The sequence below is a fragment of the Plectropomus leopardus genome, chromosome 3 (assembly GCF_008729295.1).
Source record: "Plectropomus leopardus isolate mb chromosome 3, YSFRI_Pleo_2.0, whole genome shotgun sequence".
NCBI classification, from domain to species: Eukaryota; Metazoa; Chordata; class Actinopteri; order Perciformes; family Serranidae; genus Plectropomus; species Plectropomus leopardus.
Window position 1 is genome coordinate 14574631 of NC_056465.1, and position 18493 is coordinate 14593123.

General features: G+C 38.9%; 1 protein-coding gene across 1 annotated transcript; it reads left to right on the forward strand.

Annotated features, from left to right (window-relative positions):
* The first annotated feature begins 1944 nt into the window (after positions 1 to 1944).
* LOC121964174 (occludin-like) lies at positions 1945 to 16355 on the forward strand. Its single transcript, XM_042514389.1, has 8 exons — positions 1945 to 2533; positions 4777 to 4968; positions 5683 to 5850; positions 10387 to 10550; positions 12581 to 12793; positions 13451 to 13622; positions 14608 to 14649; positions 14929 to 16355. Exons 1-8 carry the CDS (start codon positions 1955 to 1957, stop codon positions 15025 to 15027), a joined length of 1629 nt encoding a protein of 542 aa, XP_042370323.1. The 5' UTR covers positions 1945 to 1954; the 3' UTR covers positions 15028 to 16355.
* Positions 16356 to 18493: the final 2138 nt, after the last annotated feature.

The following is an 18493-nucleotide window of genomic DNA, read 5'->3' on the forward strand; positions in this document are numbered from 1 at the left end:
TTAAAGGTGTATGGTGCTTAGTGTAATTTCATTGCTCGGAAATGTCTTTAGCCTCTGATTATTCCTGCCAGTTATCGATATAATCAAACATTGACTGCAGTAGAAATAAAAATAAGAACCGCTGGCTTAAGAGACAACCTGTTGATCAACAATAAAAGACACCTGACACCGCTGGGCACAACATCCACCTGTCCTCCCCGCATTCTGTGTCCTTCTCCTGCCTCACTCCTCGCAGGAACAGCACAGAGGAGCCCTTGTTTGATCCTCCCTGGACAGTGCCCCAATTTTCTTTTTTCCCCTTTTTTTTTTTTACCCAGACTCCATGGCAACACTGTTCCTGTGACGAGCAGCCTTGACTTTTGCCCCTCCTGCTCCCAAAACAAAGGCAAGAAGTTATGGAGGGAGGGAAAAAAGTGGGGGAGGAGAGTTGGGGGACAGGGGGAGCTGTGAGGGATGAAGGATATGGAGGAATGAAGGAGGGAATAATGGGAAGGTGTCTGGGATGGAGGCTCCGAGGCGAGACCTCTTCTGCAGTGTGTGCCAGAGTCCCATAAAGAGAGGAGAGTTATTACTGGAGACTGTGGGCAGTGCCAGGGACTGTCTGTCCATATCTCTGTGTTTCTAACAAATTCCGTTACCTTCCTTATAAGGTCTGAGCAAGATGAAGATGAAATACATTTATTTTTTTGTAGTAGATTTAGAAAAACACTTATTTTTAAAGGTAGAGAAAAATGTTCCAAGAACTCTGTGTTTCTAATGATCAAAATTATATATTTTAAATTATTTTGCACAGTTATTATAATTTTTCAAGCAATTCTTTCAGGTCATTTGCTTTGAAAAAAATTTGCTCATGTCTTCCAATGTTGTTGAAAGAAATTGATCCAGCGTGCTCAGATTTAACACATTTAAGGAAGACGGTGCACTTTGCAAATACTCCTTGACAATTAATTAACAAAAGCTTAAAAAAAAAGTGATAAAGGGCTGCAAAGGACATTTATTTTCATTAGCAATTAAGTTGATCATTTTCTCGATAAAAGGTTTGCTCAACTAGCAGCTCTAAAGTAAAAGATAATAGTGTCGGAAAACACATGAGGCCCGCAGCACAATATTATCACAATACTTAAGGAATGATACAATATAATTGCAATTTTAAATGTTTTGCAACTGTTTTTTGTAAGGCTGAGATTAGAATTGACAAAAAAAGGGAAAGGCATTAATGGTTTCTTTTTTGGTCCGTACAGTAACTTTGCTCTGCTGTTTACATGCCTTTTCACTCAAACATGTAGGCAGCCCCCTCCCTGTCGGGCTTCATGTAGAAGAATGGGCATTGTTAAGTTGTATATGCTGTCGCCTTGGATATCTCTGAAAGATTTGTAACCAGAAAAAAAAATAGCTAGAGGGCTTGATGTGAAACATTCAAAGTCTGGCTGGACATTGTGGGGGCTGCAGTGAGACTCCTACAGCCTGTGAAAAGGCAAAAAGGAGAGTATTGTTTGGCTGCGCTCCTTGTCCTGGTACCGACATCTCCACACTGACTTTGCTGGTTCAGAGACCTTGAATCTTAAGGTCATTCCGCTAATATTTGTAGTTTTTGTTAACATGGGAAAGAATGTCAGATTTATTAAGTTATAAGTGATAAACTCTCTTCTGCCCTAACCTAATTTACTCAACCTGGCAGAAAGACAAAATTGTACCAACAAGTCTTGCTTATGCCCTCCTAAATCCAACTCCCTTGGAAATGGTAAAACATTTACACTGTTCTGTTACTAACTCTCATTACCACAGACAGTCACGCCTAACTTTCCCGTATCTCCACGTAGCATTATTCAGCATATCAGTGCTGCTGAAAAATAGAGCCGAACAGCTCTTCCTTGCTTTGTGCAGTACACTTTGCTCTCTCTTGCCTATCCACAAACTATTTTTGTTTTGGGTTTTTTTGTTCACAGTTTGGGACATGTTTGACAAGCAGCACTACGAGAGTCCACCCGTCTATAGTCCTCCTTTCAGCTCGCCATCCAACAACGGCTTTGGTCCTCCAGGCAGCTTCCATGCCCCTCAGAGCGATTACAACGCATATCCACCTCCGCCGGGATCTTACTACATTGAGGACAAACCACAGCACTTCTACAAATGGCTGTCACCTCCAGGGATCATCAAGGCCATGATGGCTACGGTGATCGTGTTGTGTGTGGCGATATTTGCCTGCGTGGCCTCCACTCTCATGTGGGACATGCAGTATGGAATGGGAATGGGAATGGGCTATGGTAGTGGATACGGCATGGGCAGCTACGGCTCAGGATATGGTGGTTACGGAGGTTATGGAGGTTATGGGGGAGGTTACGGCAGTGGGTACGGCTATGGCTCCTACATCTCACCTTACTCAGCCAAAACTACCATGATTGCCATGGCAGCCATTAACTTTATTGGAGCACTGGCCTTCTTCATCACCAGCTTCTCTAAATCACACACTGTTCGCAGTCGGAAGTTCTTTCTGGCCCTCATGATAGCCAGCATCATCATGGCTGTCCTGCAGGTAAAACTCACACATTCTATGGTTCTCTAACGTTTGTGTTGTTTCACTTCTCTGTTGTTTAAAGACTCTCCAGTCAATTTGTATGGAGGAAACAGTGGCGGATAAAGTATCTGAAAGCCATGCTTGAGTGAAAGTACCGATATCTTGCTAGAAAATGACTTTGGTAGATGTTAAAGTCACCAATAAGAATATTACTTCAGAAAAAGTATAAAAGTAAATGATTTTTGCTGTACTTAAGTATCAGAAGTAATTGAATTCTATTAAATGTACTTAAATATGTAAAGTAAAAGTACAAGTAAATGCTGTAAATGAAAAAGCTCAGAATTTTGATAATTATTAAGTTTACTTCTCTGTAACATACACAAACTTACAATGGAAACTTTAAAAATGAACGTACATAATACTTGAACACTTGTTTTTTCCTCCCTTCTTTCTGTATTTTGTAGTAAGTAACTAAAATGCTTCTGGGAAATGTAGTGGAGTAAAAGTGTATGTTTGATACGAATGTAGTGGCGTAAAGGTGAAAGTTGACTGAAATATAAGAACTCAAATAAAGTACAGATACTTCCAAAAATACTTAAGCACTGTAACAAAGTATTATTACTTGGTTACAGCACTTACCTGGGATGGAAACATGAAATCTGACACTTGTGAAGGGCGATTAGAAGTCTATTTCTGTATAGAATGGACAAGTGGGAACAACATTAAAGGAATGAAACACAGACAACTTTTAATTCAGACTGAAGACTTGCTTTTTCAAACGGTCTGATATGAGATTACCTCTTGACTTCAGTTATAGATGGCACAGTTTTGCTTTTCTTCTCCTAATCTGATATTATGCAGAACTAAGCTCTTTGTGTTTTAATCTCAAGAATAAGGAATTACTTCTCATAGGTTTTGCAGGTCATGTATATTATTTGTTGATTTTCATGTCAGAGGCTTAGAATACACTAAATATTCTATACTATAATGTAGCCTAAACTAGTGGTTCCCAACTGGTCCAGCCTTAGTCATTAATAAAGGTCCACACATTAGCTAAATTATCACATATTCAATTTTATTTCACAAAATGTAAACAACGCATTGGCTTAGAACACATAGAAATAACACTTAAGAATAAATATAAATGACACTTTAAAATAAAATAAAAGCTCTTTTCTGGAAATTCACTGTGCTTCAAAAAGAAAGTTTTGTTGTTATTTTATTACAAACTTTACACGTTCACAAGCCACTTGCAGTCCATTCAGAATGGACCTGCAACCTACTTTTAGACTGCAACCCACCATTTGGAAACCAATGGCCTAAACTATGACATAAACCTTAAATTGTGGACAAAATATGCTGTCCCCTCTTGCTCCATGACAAATTTCTTATTAAAAAAACTAAAATGAAGAACAATACACCTAAATTCTTGCTGTGAGGGACAATAAAGCTAAATGATAGGCACATGACATTAGCAACATTACATTAGCATTTTCTTGCTGAAGCATCTTATTTTCATGTCTAATATTTGGAGTTTCCCATCTCACATTCCAACAAACACTGAAAACTATTTTAAACGCCTATCTCTGTTATGAATGGTATTTAAGTGTGCATGTTTTTGAAAACCCTGAATACCAGAAGTCTAATCTGAAACAGGACTCTGTGCACACAGTTTAACTCTGTTCAGAGCCCACTTTTGTACTCACTGGGTTGGTTAAAGACTTGTTCATACAGATGTTTGTTCAAGAGGATCTTTTTGCTACTTAGTATACAGTATAATAATACTAAAGATAAAAAAATTGGAAGGCACTAGTCTTTCTGGGATCCTGTCTGTTGATTTTATGTTAACGTGCATACATGTTTCGTTTTTTACTTTTGCGTACAAGGGCTTTTTTTCTCGTGCTCTCAGATATTTTTAGAAAAAATTGTATTTTCTTTAACGTGTAGGGATGTTAAACTTTATTTCCATTCAACACCATAACAAATATCCAAAAAAAAATTTCAACTGAGTAAGCTCACACAAAGAATTATTACAGGCAGACTAGAAAGCACTAGACAACTGCTGAAATAAAATGTCTTGTTGTACTCTACCCTTTGCACTTAAAGGATGTTCGGAGAGTTCCTGGGACGATATGTTCTCTGATGAATATGGGTCATCATCACATGATATGACAGTGTCATATTTTAACTGATCAGTGAGGAGCACTGATAAAGTCTTTTCAATGAGAGACTGACAGATGTGACTATCAATGTTTTTCCAGGGCATCATTAGCATTGTCTACATTGTTGGGGTGAACCCCATGGCCCAGGGCTCCTCCAGTATGATGTACAATCCAATGCTTATGATGTGCCAGAACCTCTACCAGACCAGCTACTCACAGATGGGAGGAGTGGGAGGCTTCCCCTTGTACAACCAGTATCTCTACCACTACTGCTTTGTTGATCCACAGGAGGTATGTAGACATTTGTAGATATCAGGTGTTGAGTCAATATTGACTCTCTTTGGGATAATTTCAAGTTGATGAAGTAGTCTCACAATGGCCTTTATTTGAGTACTTATGAAATGATCTTATATTGATTAGGCTATCCTTGTTGGAGTTGTAACTGTAAAGGCTTCTGCGTAAGGTATTTTGTGTGTAGTAAAAGCCCAAAACCCATATATACCGTATATTCAATGTACAATAATATAAATCAAAGAAATGCAGCTAGTCCTCACATTTTAGGAACTGAATGTTAAGCATGTTTTGTTAGTTGATGGCTTAAAAATTCATTTTGAGGATTTCTTTTGTATTCATAAACTAATCAGTTAATTCACAAATTGTATCAGCACCAACATGAATGTAATTGAAATACTTCAGTCTAACTTGGGCATTATACACACATCTGTTTATGAGAAATTCGTTGTTTATAATGTAGCAAAAGTGAGATAAATCCAGAGTCACAAAGAATATAATCGCCTACTACTATCAGCCCTGTACTGTTTGTAATTTGTTATCCTGAAGAATTTGTTGCATTTTTGGATACATGAAGCCACAAATTGTGATATGTGTTACTCTCAATGATGTTGCATGTGTAATTGTGTACTTTTTGTACCAGGACAATCTAGTTTTATTTTATATCTTATCTCCTTGAGTACTTTTAAGATTTTATTGTTCTTGCTTTTCTAGGGAGTTGCCATGGTGTGTGGATTCCTGGTTGTCATCGCATTCAGTGTTGCAGCTTTCTTTGCACACAAAACAAGAGGAAAGATCTGGCGCTACGGGAAACCAAACATCTACTGGGATGAACCTTTGGTTGGCGGAAAGGCCTCAGAGGGCAGAGATGTGGAGGAATGGGTAAGAGACAATAGGACAGTAGTCACAGTTTAATAAGACAGGGTTTGCATGGGATTTAGAAAGAAAAATAAAATTTCCGACCCTAACTGACCCTCAGTGTGTGCATGCACAGTTTGCAGTCAAATGAACAGGGTCACAGAGAGTTTAAATCCAGCCTAAGGAAAGTTGATGGAATACAGTGTTCACCGGCGGATTTGATTAGAAGATGAAATGATCAACTACAGTGTTTTTTCTGCATCAAAGGCTCTGCCACCAAAACTGATGCATGACATATGCTTTTCCCACACTGTAACCAAATTTGCTTTGTGGTAAATTAGTTTCCGTCCATTTTTTTGCAATGCGAAGTAGTTAAAAAGGTTGGTCATCAGTGTGGTCGTCATCCTGCTCAGGTAGTCATCAGTTATAAAGATAGTTAAGGTGATTGTGGTGATGCAGATGCAGTAAATAGCCAAGCTTAGACTTTGCATGTCCCTGGGGTTGGTTCTCCAACCGTTATGCTATTTCTGACACAATACATCCAGATGTTCAGTTCAAATTTCTCATGTTTTCATCGACAGTTTTAATGAGTTGAGAGTCCAAAAGGAGTGTCAAATGGAGATCTTTATGAGTTTATAGGATCCAGCAGGGGAACGCTCACACCACTGCAACACTGTTTCCTCCAACTGAGTCACTTTGTTCAGGGTCAGGGCTGATAACAGTCAGTGATTGTTTGCTCATGGTCTCCTACCTGGTTTCACTCTGAGTAATCATTAACCAGCTGAGAAGATAGTGAGCAGGGAGGCGGTTTCTACAGAGCCTGCCTGTGGGTTTTTAAATGTCAACATCATATTTGTCACATGACATTGTTACCTGAGATATGGGTTGATTATTGACTCGACCTGCCACTTTTCAAATTATGCCTGTTTCATGTTGTGAATGACAGTGAATTAACATAAACAAAATGCAGGTTTGAATGTTTAATTGATGATCATGAACAGCACTAGGGTAGTCTGTTTGGGGCAGACAGTCTGGAGAGTCTGTAATCTAGGTTTGAAATACCAATAAATCTGCACACTTTTTTGTAAGCATTTTTTGCATTGTTTTGCATCTTAAAATATTTCCTTTCTGCTTCTATATACTATAGTCAGCATCCTCCACAACACATTATGTCAACATCTAGTGTTTGTTCAAACATTATGCAGGGGAGTGTCAAGAACACAAATCTGTACATGCAGGCACATGGCATAGAGTCAATACATGACAATTGCAAGTGAAAGAAATACCAACAAATAGAGGAAAAATAAGCAGAATTCCTTAAAGTAGGCTAATAAACTAAATATTACTAGTTGACCCCTTAACCTCACATCCACCCTCCCATGTGGCCATGCTAACTGCCAGTTTGAAGTCCAGCATTCATACCTTATTTGAGTGGAGTGCTAATTGTTTTGTTTCAATATGTATGTACACTTAAGGACTCAAGAGTAAGAGCTCAGCTCTGATATTTGACCAAATTTGTCAGTGAGGAATGCAGAAAGGGCTGTGATTCACACCTTATCTCCTGCACTGACAGACACGGTGTTGTAATGGATTGCATTGAGCTGTTTGTTTTTGAAAGTAGTGGTTGTCATTGTCGAGAATATGGCATCATGCATGCAGAGGTGTACAGGCAGAGCAGAGTAGACGAGACAAGCCCAGAGTGAATCCTATGACTAGCACTAGTGTCTGATAATGGAGCCATGCTTACTGATGTCATCGGACTTACTGTAGGTACAGTATCTGTACACTGCTACTGCGAAGTAAGAGACATGCTTTGGATGAGTGAGACTGGGGAAAAGGGCAAAGGATTTCCAAAGATGTATCTTAGATGATGGCTGTCATTACAATCAGATCATTATTTATTCAGGATAGTAAGTCTCAAAGATTAAAATGTAGGTCGTGGAAAATATCTGACTTTTGCTCCGTAAAGACTTTCTTGTCAGTAAAAACAGGTCAGGTTAGTTAGCGTGGCAGAATTGACCCCTTGTCCTCACTTGTTCCACACTGCAGTTATTATTTTCCTCTGTTGCTGCGATACCTGCGTACTGTTATCTGTGCCACAAAATGAGTCATCGGGCTTGTTTGGCCCCTTTAAGCACAAGGCCAGTGACAGTCTAAGGCTGTGGTTGGTCTGAGATTGAACCCATCTCTGTTGCTGAGCTTGGGGAGGCCTGGCATGCTCTGATGACCTCACACACTTGCCTCATTCAGCTCGTCCGGGGTGGGGGGGTGGGGGGGGGTGGGGGGTTGCATTGTGTCTGCTGCATGAGGTCATCAGAGTCGCTTTCTGCAGGGTTGTCTGTGTGTTGGAAACACTGGAGTGCTGCACAGATGAAAAAATATTTATTCAAAATTTTATATTTAGTTAAAAATCTTTTTTTTTTCTTTGCAAAATAAATTAAGGTGAGCAGTGGTTATCTACATAATCTTAAAGAAAAAATATTTCTAAAATAAAAAAATCTAAATATGTTAATATAAAAAGTGATCAAATCAAACATTGCTTGTCATCAAGGATTTTTTTCTCAAGACATGGTGAAAAAGAATCTAATAGGTAAACATTATTAGTTAACCTGCTTAGCTACAGCTGACTTTATGTGGCAGTTGTGCTCACAGATGTTGCAGTTTGCGGTTGACGTGTGGCTCTTTTGGTTGGAAAATTTCAGCATTCACTGTATTTGCTCTTTTAAATATGTCAGACACTTTTGCTGTAAATGCATTCTCACTAGTTTGGCAAAGCACAAATGCAACATCTTCGGTGAAGCACATTCCTCCAATTAAAAGTGTTTTTTAGTATTCAAGTAGACATTTCTACCCTTTTCAGTCATGTCTCACCTTGCTCCTGCTCTGCTTCTATTCCTTCTTCTATCAAACGTGCACTTCTCCCTCACTTTGCATGCCTGTCTGCTTTGCTCCTTCTCCCCTCATCAGCATCCACAACTTCATCTCTCTCTCTGTGTCTCTCTCCATCTATGCCTTTATGCTTTTCTACACGGGGTACAGGACTCTCAGACACTCTTACAGTGCTCACACATGCTGCTCATGGCCCAGCAGCTGCTGTGCTGCACACTGAGAGGGCATTGTTGGGATTCTTACATTTAGTGCACTCTTCAAAGGGGATTCTTCTGCAGCTGCAAGAAGGGCAACTATCCCCCACCCAGGCACCCCACCCAACATGATTATTGTTTTTTGGGGGCTAGGCTGATGCTCCTGCACTGTGAGGAATTCAGGAGATTATTCTGTAATGTAAAACCAAAGTAAGCAGGAGGGTGGATGTTTTTAGGGTTAAATAAAGTTGGGAAATAGTACATTTAACCCTTCTATGAGCCAGACAGATGATGAAATACATTATAGACAAGTACATTAAATATTAATGCCTTCTTGTGCAGGTGCAGTAGATTTTAGATGTCTTAATTCAGAAGAGCACAATCCTGCACTTTGGTCTGCACAGCTTTGATGTTTTTGCAGGAATAAGCATTTTCAAAAGTAACATCACAACCACTTTCAGTACTACTTTGTGTACTAAGGCAGATACTATGTGCCTCCTCAATTTAACCTGAATACTTACTTATACAAGAAGATATTTTACTTTTTGTCTCCTCTTTACTGTGTTCAGGTGCTTCATGTCTGTGTTGCAACATTTGAAAAAAAAGCCAAGGGGTTTCTACTAATTTAGAGTCATTTAGCCTTCCAGGTAGCAGGGAAACCGTAATACCTGTTTAAAATTTAGACTTTTCTGCTTTGTGTAGAGGTTGTGTGAAAGGCATCCAATGATTAATGCATTTACTGGACCCAGTGGAAGTGGAAGAAACAGTGACCACTCTTGAGGGCTTCATTGTGAGGAATTCCCTTCATGCAGACCGTCTGAGCTCACAGGAAGGACTCGAAAATACAGATGAAGGCAAATTTATTTACATGACAGACCTTTTGTTTGAAGAAAGAAAGGAGGAGCACATCCGTTCCAGGTGTTTAAGAAGACATAAGACAATAGAAAGAAAGTAAAGTAACAAAGTAACACTTGATTTATTGCCAGATATTTTCGGTGTATATATTTCATCCCTTTGACTATTCTTTTAGGTCATAAGGTTATCAGAAACAAACTTGAGCAAATACTAAAAACAAGAGACCATCTATCCAGCTATGAGTTGTATCCAGTGTTGAGTTTATTTTACAATTACCCTTAAGTCATCCTTTGTTTTTGTTCTCTTGACCTTTTCAAGCATGGTGAACAAAACGGATAACCCTCATTTTGTTGAGGAGTTGGACCGTGCTGTCCAATTACATGCCTGACTGCTCTTTCAAACTTTAATCACTAATTATCGTACTTCTTTTCCTGGTGTTGAGATAGCTTTTCTTTTCTCCTCAAGTCAAAACCTAAGGAAAAGAGGAGAAAAATAATGGTTTCTTTAACAGGATGTCAGTCATAAAATGAGTCTGTAGCGTGTCTGGGTCTTTGTTAGTGCCTTAAGTTGTTTGTTTGTGTTTGCTGAGTCTGTTCCTTTTGTTTTTTCCTGCCTGCTGTAGGTGAACAATGTGGAGGAAAGCCGCAGTGTTCAAGACGCCCCTACCCTGCTGGTGTCAGAGAAGGGAGCTGGGCTGCTCAACGCCTCAGCAAACAGTGTCATCTCCTTCCCCCCAGCCAAGGTGGACAGCAGCTCCTATAATGAGGACACCTACGACATAAACGAGTGGGTAAACCTTTATTCTGAGCTCCCCTTTCAGCTCAGAACCAAAAGCTCCATGAATAAATGAGACCAAATATGTTTGGCTAGTTTAAATATTTCTGAACACTTTCTTAAAGTCACTGTAAAACAGAATTTAGAGTGTCTTCATCCTCTGTAACAGATTTCCAAGTGAAACTAAATATCCAGGCACCATTTGGTTATTTTAGGGATTTAAATAAATGATACCTTGATTCGGTCACTCAAAAGTGGCCTCGTCAGGAGATCAGGGGAAAGAGTATGGGGGACAAATGAGAAAAACAAAGCTCTTTTTTAAATGTAAACAAAGATTTGACATGGAAACACACACCTCTGACCCGTGATATCACTCTGCTTGCCTCTAGGAACAACAACAAGTGTAGTTATATATAATGAGAAGGATCAGCCAGTTGCCAAAAATCTCATTTGATTGGATAAGTGTACATATACACCCTGAAGTTCAACATGAGTCATCAAAAATATTTGTTGTTTTACAGGAAGAGAAAATAGGTGCATAATAAGAAAAGGATATTCATAACATATCAAGAGATATGTTACCAAATGACAAAAAGAGGCAGGATTAGAGCTTCTAGGACACAGAGCAACTATGCACACTCTTTAATTTCAGTGAAGGTCCAGTTACCAAAACATCACAATAAACTTATTTCTTTTGAAAGTTAGACAGTGTGCACATTTCTCTGCAAATTGTGTCCTACTTGTCCCTCTCATAAACACGTGTTTTGAAAGAGATGTGTGAAGTATTCTTTTGTTCTCAGAATTAGCTCCTGTAAACTGTATTTATTTAATTTAATTAGTCTTTGAGAGATACTTAAGGTCAGCTGTAAATGTCTCTCTAAATGGACAGATGTATGGAGAGCTCAATAAGAGAATTAATTTTCTATCGAGAAAATAGCTGCAACATTTGACTATGTGCATCGCAATGCAAAGATTCCACACAAACAATGAATCTCCGAGCATGTGACTCACACAAGCAATATCTAATCACTGCTCTGTTTTAAAGCCCATGAAAACATATGAGCTCTGTGTGTTCGACCTTTGAGCTCTTGTCGGATTAACTCTCTCTTGTTTTTTCCACGTTCATTGAAATCTCTGAGGAAGGGAAAAGGCAGAGTATTTGTGAACGAATGTATTTGCTTTTCTTCAAAGCTAGAGAAGATTTCTCCAGTACCTTGTTTTTGTTTGGATGAATGACCTTAAGGCTGTAGTGTTTGTGTCTGTGTGTTTGATGAAAAGTACTTGCTCTTCACATTTTTTTAACATCTCAGTACCTTTAATTCTGGCTTGGAATTAAATATACAAATATGCTCTGAATGACCTAGTACGGGAGAATTTATTGGTAATGTTCGCGGACACTAGGACAAAATAATCAAATTTTACATAGCAGGATTTAGATTCTGTTCAAAGTACAGAATATTATTATTTTGATGATTTTCTCTCCCACAAAGTAAGCATAGCTGGCGTTTTCATAAGCAGAAGAATGTCAGAGTGCTCTGTTGTTGACATAATGCAGTCTTTTTTGTAAGAACTTGTAATATCTGCACCGCTGGATTTGGATTCCTCTGCAAATCCCTACAAACCTACAAAATTGAGCATGTTTCCTCCTTGCCGTTATTAAAGAGCTGTACCTGCTTCCAGGTCACTGTGGGCCCTCCATATGGCGCAGAGTCAAATTGTCGGGTGTGAGCAAAAATAATCATTACAGGTTCAAGTGTTTACCTTCCTCCATATGGTATCTGTGTGGGCCATATCAGGTAATATTTGTTTTCTTTAGAGACCATCTGACATTAGATTTCGTGTTCCTTCCTCAGGAGTGGAAGATATAAAACATAAAGGCTTTCTTGAGGTTTTATTTTGAATAATGTGTGTTCCTAATACAATATCATGTTCCTAATGCTGTTCCTGTGAGCAAGACTTTATCATAATTGTTTATATTTCTAATGGTTTCAGTGATGGCCAGTCATTACAGATTTCTTGATGTTAATGTTGCTGTCCTCTAGATACTCAGAGAGGACCACCAGCAGACCATCAGAAGCCCATGGTGGAAGGACCAGCTCCAGCCCTTCGGAGGGGACCGGCGGGGGCCGCAAACCCTCTGCCAACAGGGGCAAGAGACGCAGACGTAACCCCGAGCTGGATGAGTCTCAGTATGAGACAGAGTACACCACAGGAGGAGAAACAGGCAATGAACTTGATGGAGAAGAGTGGGAGAGGTTAGAATGTACCATTTTATCTCTGTGCAGCTCATATATTGTCTGGATTAAAGATGGATATGTCTTTATCTAAAAACACAGAATGCAGTCGCTCCCTCAGGACCAGACCTACATTCTTTGATATAAAGGAACATCTGTAAGCTCAGCAAATAAAGCTTACATGAGAGTGACATGATTTGCAGAAAAATGAAGCTTAGATAAAAGTATGGAACAGTAGATAAATAAAAAGCTCAAAAAGCAAAGTGCTGAAACAGCTTCAGCCTGTATATGCTTCAGTCAGTCCAGGAGAGTAGTTAATCCTCTGAGGCATGCCAGTTCACATGGGCTGTACTCTGGAGGAGTAGTGAGAGAATTGGGTCAAAGGTACAAAACATGAGTCAATGTAGTTTACGAGAAAGCAGTTATATTTAATTGTGTCTCAATCCACCCGGAATAACACACCATTATTGAAACCAGCACTTACAGCGTGCTGCCTTGACCTGTAAACTGTGCTCCTGTGGTTCAGTATTAAAGCTGATAACCTCTGTGAAAGTTCTGAAACATGTTATTCTTGTGCAGGAACATTGAAAGTGTTTTTACGTATTTCTAGTGACTGATGCAGGTTCATCTCTGACGCTGATCCCTCTCCTCTCCTCGCCCCTCCTTCCTCTCCTCCAGAGCTTACCCAGATATAACATCTGATGCTCAGCGTCAGGACTATAAGAGAGAGTTTGATGCCGACCTTAGGGAATACAAGCGCCTGTGTGCTGAGATGGATGACATTAACGACCAGTTGAACAAACTCAGCCGGCAGCTGGATACACTGGATGACACGTCCGCTAAATATCAGGTCAGATATACACAGTGTTCAACTCCTAAACTCACGAGAAAGACATATATGAACCTAAATTACAGATGAGGAATGCAATACAGAAGACCATCCCCTTCCACTGTAATTCAAACAGCGGATGGAGATGAATGAAAAAGTCCCATCAATGAAGAAATTTAAATTCTTGTGTAGTGTATGAACACTGGGGAGCCTTAGTTGGCATCAAATACATATTCTAAAATATTTAATTTGAACAACACTGATCATAATAGGCAGATATAGATCCTCCTGCAAAAAGACTCTGCTGAATTGTTTTCTAGGCTTCAACCTTACAATTACCAAAATTAGGATTTACAGTTAACAGCTGAAGTATGCTGAAGTTTGTGCCACTCCTGTAATCACATGTGGGCCTGCTGCTTCCTTCTTTCTTACACACTTGATTTGTAATGTTTGTCTTAAGCCACCAAACAGGCAGAAACTCTGCATTAATAATAAAGACAAAAACAATATTAATTATTGAGTGATAGAAAGCTTGCAGTGTTGATCAGTCTGGAAGCAAATTGGCAACTTCGACAGTTAATAATCAGGCATCAGAAATCTTTTCATTTGCTAAAGTTTTGTGAACCATAAAAGCAAATTACACACACCCATAATGCTTGGCATTTGCACGATTAAGTTCCCAGTTGTTGACACTCTGCAATGGTTAGTTAAACCAGATCTCATATCCAACATATTTGACTTTGTGTTAGGTTGTTTTTGGAATATCTCAGTCTCCTCCCACCTGATACAATTCTTTATGGCAGCAAAGAGATGCAAGTACACATCAAACAGACTACCATAGAAAAACAAAACCAGACCAAGGATTGACCTCCCTGATCATGAAGGTCTTGAGTGCACAAAAAAAAGATGTAAAATGGGAAAAGACAAGATTCCTTCAATGCTTCAATGCAATGTTTGTATGCGACACACAATCACAACAAATTATTTTTTATCCTTTTTTCCACAGGTTGTAGCTGAAGAATATAATCAGCTAAAGGATCTGAAGCGGGTGAGGATACATCTCTGAGGATAGTTATTATTCACCAAAATCCATAAAGACCTTATGAGAAATACTTATATTGCTGCAATTTGTGGAAGTACTAAGTACTGCTGATTTTGTTCTTAACATCAACTTTATTTATTCCTCTCTAAACATTTTCCTTGGCAGTCTATCATAGAGCTTGTAACACTTTTATTATACAGAAGAGCCAACATTTTCCCTGTTCTGTATCATCAAATTACATGTTTTGCATTAACTAACTCATCATGTGCTCTCTTTGCTCCTTAGACTTCAGACTACCAGTCAAAGAAGAAAGAGTGTCGCAGGCTGAGACACAAACTGTTCCACATCAAACACATGGTGAAGGACTATGACAAGAGCCACTGATGAGCCCACTGAGTCCTGACGCCTCAGCTCTGGGGTCCACACAGAAAACACTCAAGGACACACGGGCCAAAATACACTCCAAAATACTACAAAGACTCTGTGACATGCCAAGACCAAAGTTACCTTTACCGAACCAACACACACACACACACACACACACAGAGGGAACATTATAATGATAAAAATGATCTTGTGTTTTCCTTCATTTTATCAATTGTGTATAATTTGGAAGAAATGGAAGCAGGGTGCTCAGCTGTAGCCACTTCCACAGCAAACACTGCCTTTTCTCTCAAAATTCTGCTCATTGTTTGCAGTGTTCAGTCACTTGTGAGGATCAGAGGGAGTGGTGTGGCACGAGAAAGTTTGTGCAAGAGTCAGCTGACCTTCAGTCACCTGTGATAACAGTGTGCTCAGTTTCTGTGGCTCTGTTTGTTCTCCAACTTTTCTTTGTTTTATCTCCACAGATAAGAGGCGGAACACTATTGTAGAGAAGGTAGTAATGGGTGAGACGGGCTGCTGGAATTGTTAAATATGCAGTTTCTTTAACCCTTGGCATGGCGTTATCTTTGTCACAAATGAACTTTAGTTGTGCTTTTCTCATCTCCTGCATCAGTGTTCAGAACTAACCTCAGCGTCAGGTGAACTGCTCTCTGCCGGGAATGTGTTTTCACTGGCTTTTTCTATAAACTAAGACTTTCATACTGATTATTGTAGAGGCCGTGAGACCAAAAAGGAGACAAACTGACCAGTGAGATACATGCGGTGTTGTTGTTTTGTAGATATTTTTTAATGAATCCTGTTCATACTACATACCAAGAACAAAATTACAGTATCTGTCTCTTAGATTCAGCAGATATCCTAGCATTTATGATGACATTATCTGTTATTTGTACATACTAAAGACTTGTGTTTTGTAATCATTCAAAATGTGCTTAACCTATGCAAATGAGTAAAAACAAGACTATTTTTATATTTTTTATCATGCATGCTCCTCAACAAACTGGAAAACACTTTCTGTCACTGTGTATAAGCTGCGCTCATCTCTTCATTTGATTCTTTGCCAATGAAAAGTGATCATCCGCTAATGTTTGTATTAATCCACTTCATGTGCAAGTGTTACGATCTAGTGTACATTATAAAATTGTTCAGACACCCTTTTGATTTGTTATGGGTTTGTATTTTTATGAAGAACATTGTTGTTATTTTACAAACCGTTTGCGAGCCATTTATTTTTGTAAGAATTTATTTTCTTTGATGCTATTCTAAGACCATTTTTTGTAACAGGTTACCTCCATAAGGTATGATGTCTAAAAAGTATTGAGTTGAAAAAATAATAAACATTTCTAAATTTATTAAAATAAGGTAAGCCTATCTCTTATAATTATTATTTTTTCAACTTATTCTGTGTTTTGCTGATCATGCTGGTTTATAGATGTCTGCAGCTTTGTGTATCTGCAGTGTTCGTCCAGCAGGGAGAGCAGGATGACTTCAGGAAAGTAATGATCCAGTCAGTCACTTCAAGGTAAGCTGCTGCTGCCCTCTTTTGGTAAACTTAAATAAAACCCTCTTACTTGAGCTTTTAAGCCCCAGTATTTGTATCTCCCAATTCCCAATCACACACTAACTGTATCCATGATGTGTGTGTTTTTTATTGTCACTGTACACAGATTGTTACTACCAATCAAACTCTGCAAAGAGAAAGCAAAATAGAAATCTTTATATACTTATATTTTATGTCATATGTCATAGATCTTTCTGAGGCTGTTTCCCTACCATCTGCAATATATTTTATATTTTCTTCAGTTATGTGTTTTGCCTGTTTTCATTATACGTTCAGTGTTTCAGTCTCAATGAATCTATATATTAAACCTGGCACTGTAATTTACGTTTGTTGTGCTGACTGGAATACTGTAAACCTTGTGAAAACATTGCATCTTTCTAACTTTTTTCTGGTTTATGTTTCACAAGCACAGCTGTGCTGAGCTCCCCAAACCCCTTCGCATTCTTTCCCCCTTGTCCTCTTCTCTTAGATCCGGATCTTAGTCCTCCAGAAGATGCAGCCTCTCCGACTCTCTCTCCCCTGGCAGCTGCACTGTTGTGGTGTCTTTGAGGTGTATTATGGTCCATTTCTTATGGTCCTTATTTGGTCAGGCACAAAGAGACCTTGAGGTCAGAGGTCTAGGGATGGTCAAGCCTGGGAGTCAAGTGTGTAGAATACTGGAGCCAGGTTAAGAATAACATGAAATGAGGCCCCTCTCCAAAAACGGATATATTTGTGGGGTCTTGTGATTGATTACAGCAGGTGCAGAGTTGTTTTACTGAAGAATGTATTGATGCCTAAACCTATATAAGAGACTTGCATGAGCTGTAAGATAGAGGGATTCGTATTGGTCCTGAATCCTCTCACAGGCAGACCATGGTGCCTGGTGGATGCTGAACTTCGTTGTAATAAACTTATTCTTATGCAACCAAGTCGGTGTCAGCGTAGGTTTCTTCATCATCTACACATCATTGCTATTTAATAAACATCTTCTCCCAAAAATATTCAAATGAGTGTTTCTTCTGGGAGGGTTAAAAAGTCAGGCATTTTTTTAGCAAAGATTTTCACAATAGTTACCTCTAATTTGTTTGTATATTGTACATCTGGTAAGAAAATTAATTTCAGTTTCAACTTCTCTGATTTCACAGTACAATAAGTACAAATTCTTTTTAATCTTTCTAGCTGTTCTCTCTTATGGCGGTCAGTTTCAATGGCCAGTTTATGGTCACTCAGTCTGTATTTAGTGAGGGTTCTTTTTATGGGATGTTTGATTTGGGTTAGATATTCGGTTAATTGAAATACTCTGTCTAGTAAATTCTAGTATTAAAATGTATGTATTGATTGGATTTCTTTTTACCACTGATTGAGATATCTCACTTTCTTATCTTTCATGAATTGTCGGATGTGAATTATTTTCACGTCATCACTTTGACTTAAATATTGCTATATGTTGGTTTGATGCTAACAAATGATTTCAAAATTTGATTGTCCTCTTTTTTACCCTCTTTCTTATTCTCGGTGTGTGTATATGTTTCTTTCTCCGTTTTGTGTGACTAATGTCCTTCAGTTTTGCCTTTTGTGTAGTCGCTCCTCTTTGCAGGTAACATGGTGAAGTGGAGGTGGTGAGGCTCAGACTCTCTGTTTGGTGACACCTGAACTTGCTCGACATCCTCCCGGATCCATTCATCAAAGTAAATATTTACAATCTATCTTTAATTTTTCATCTTGTCCATACAACATTTACTGTATATCTTTCGGTGCTAGGAGAGGCATCCTCTCTCTGTTCTTCCTGAAGTTTTCCTTGGGATTATTTCCTTGTTGAAGGGTTTATTTTTGGCAGAGGTTTTCTTTATCCAAATTGAGGCGATTTCATTGGCTGTACAGATCACAAAGCCCCGTGAGGCAAATTTTTGATTGTGATACTGC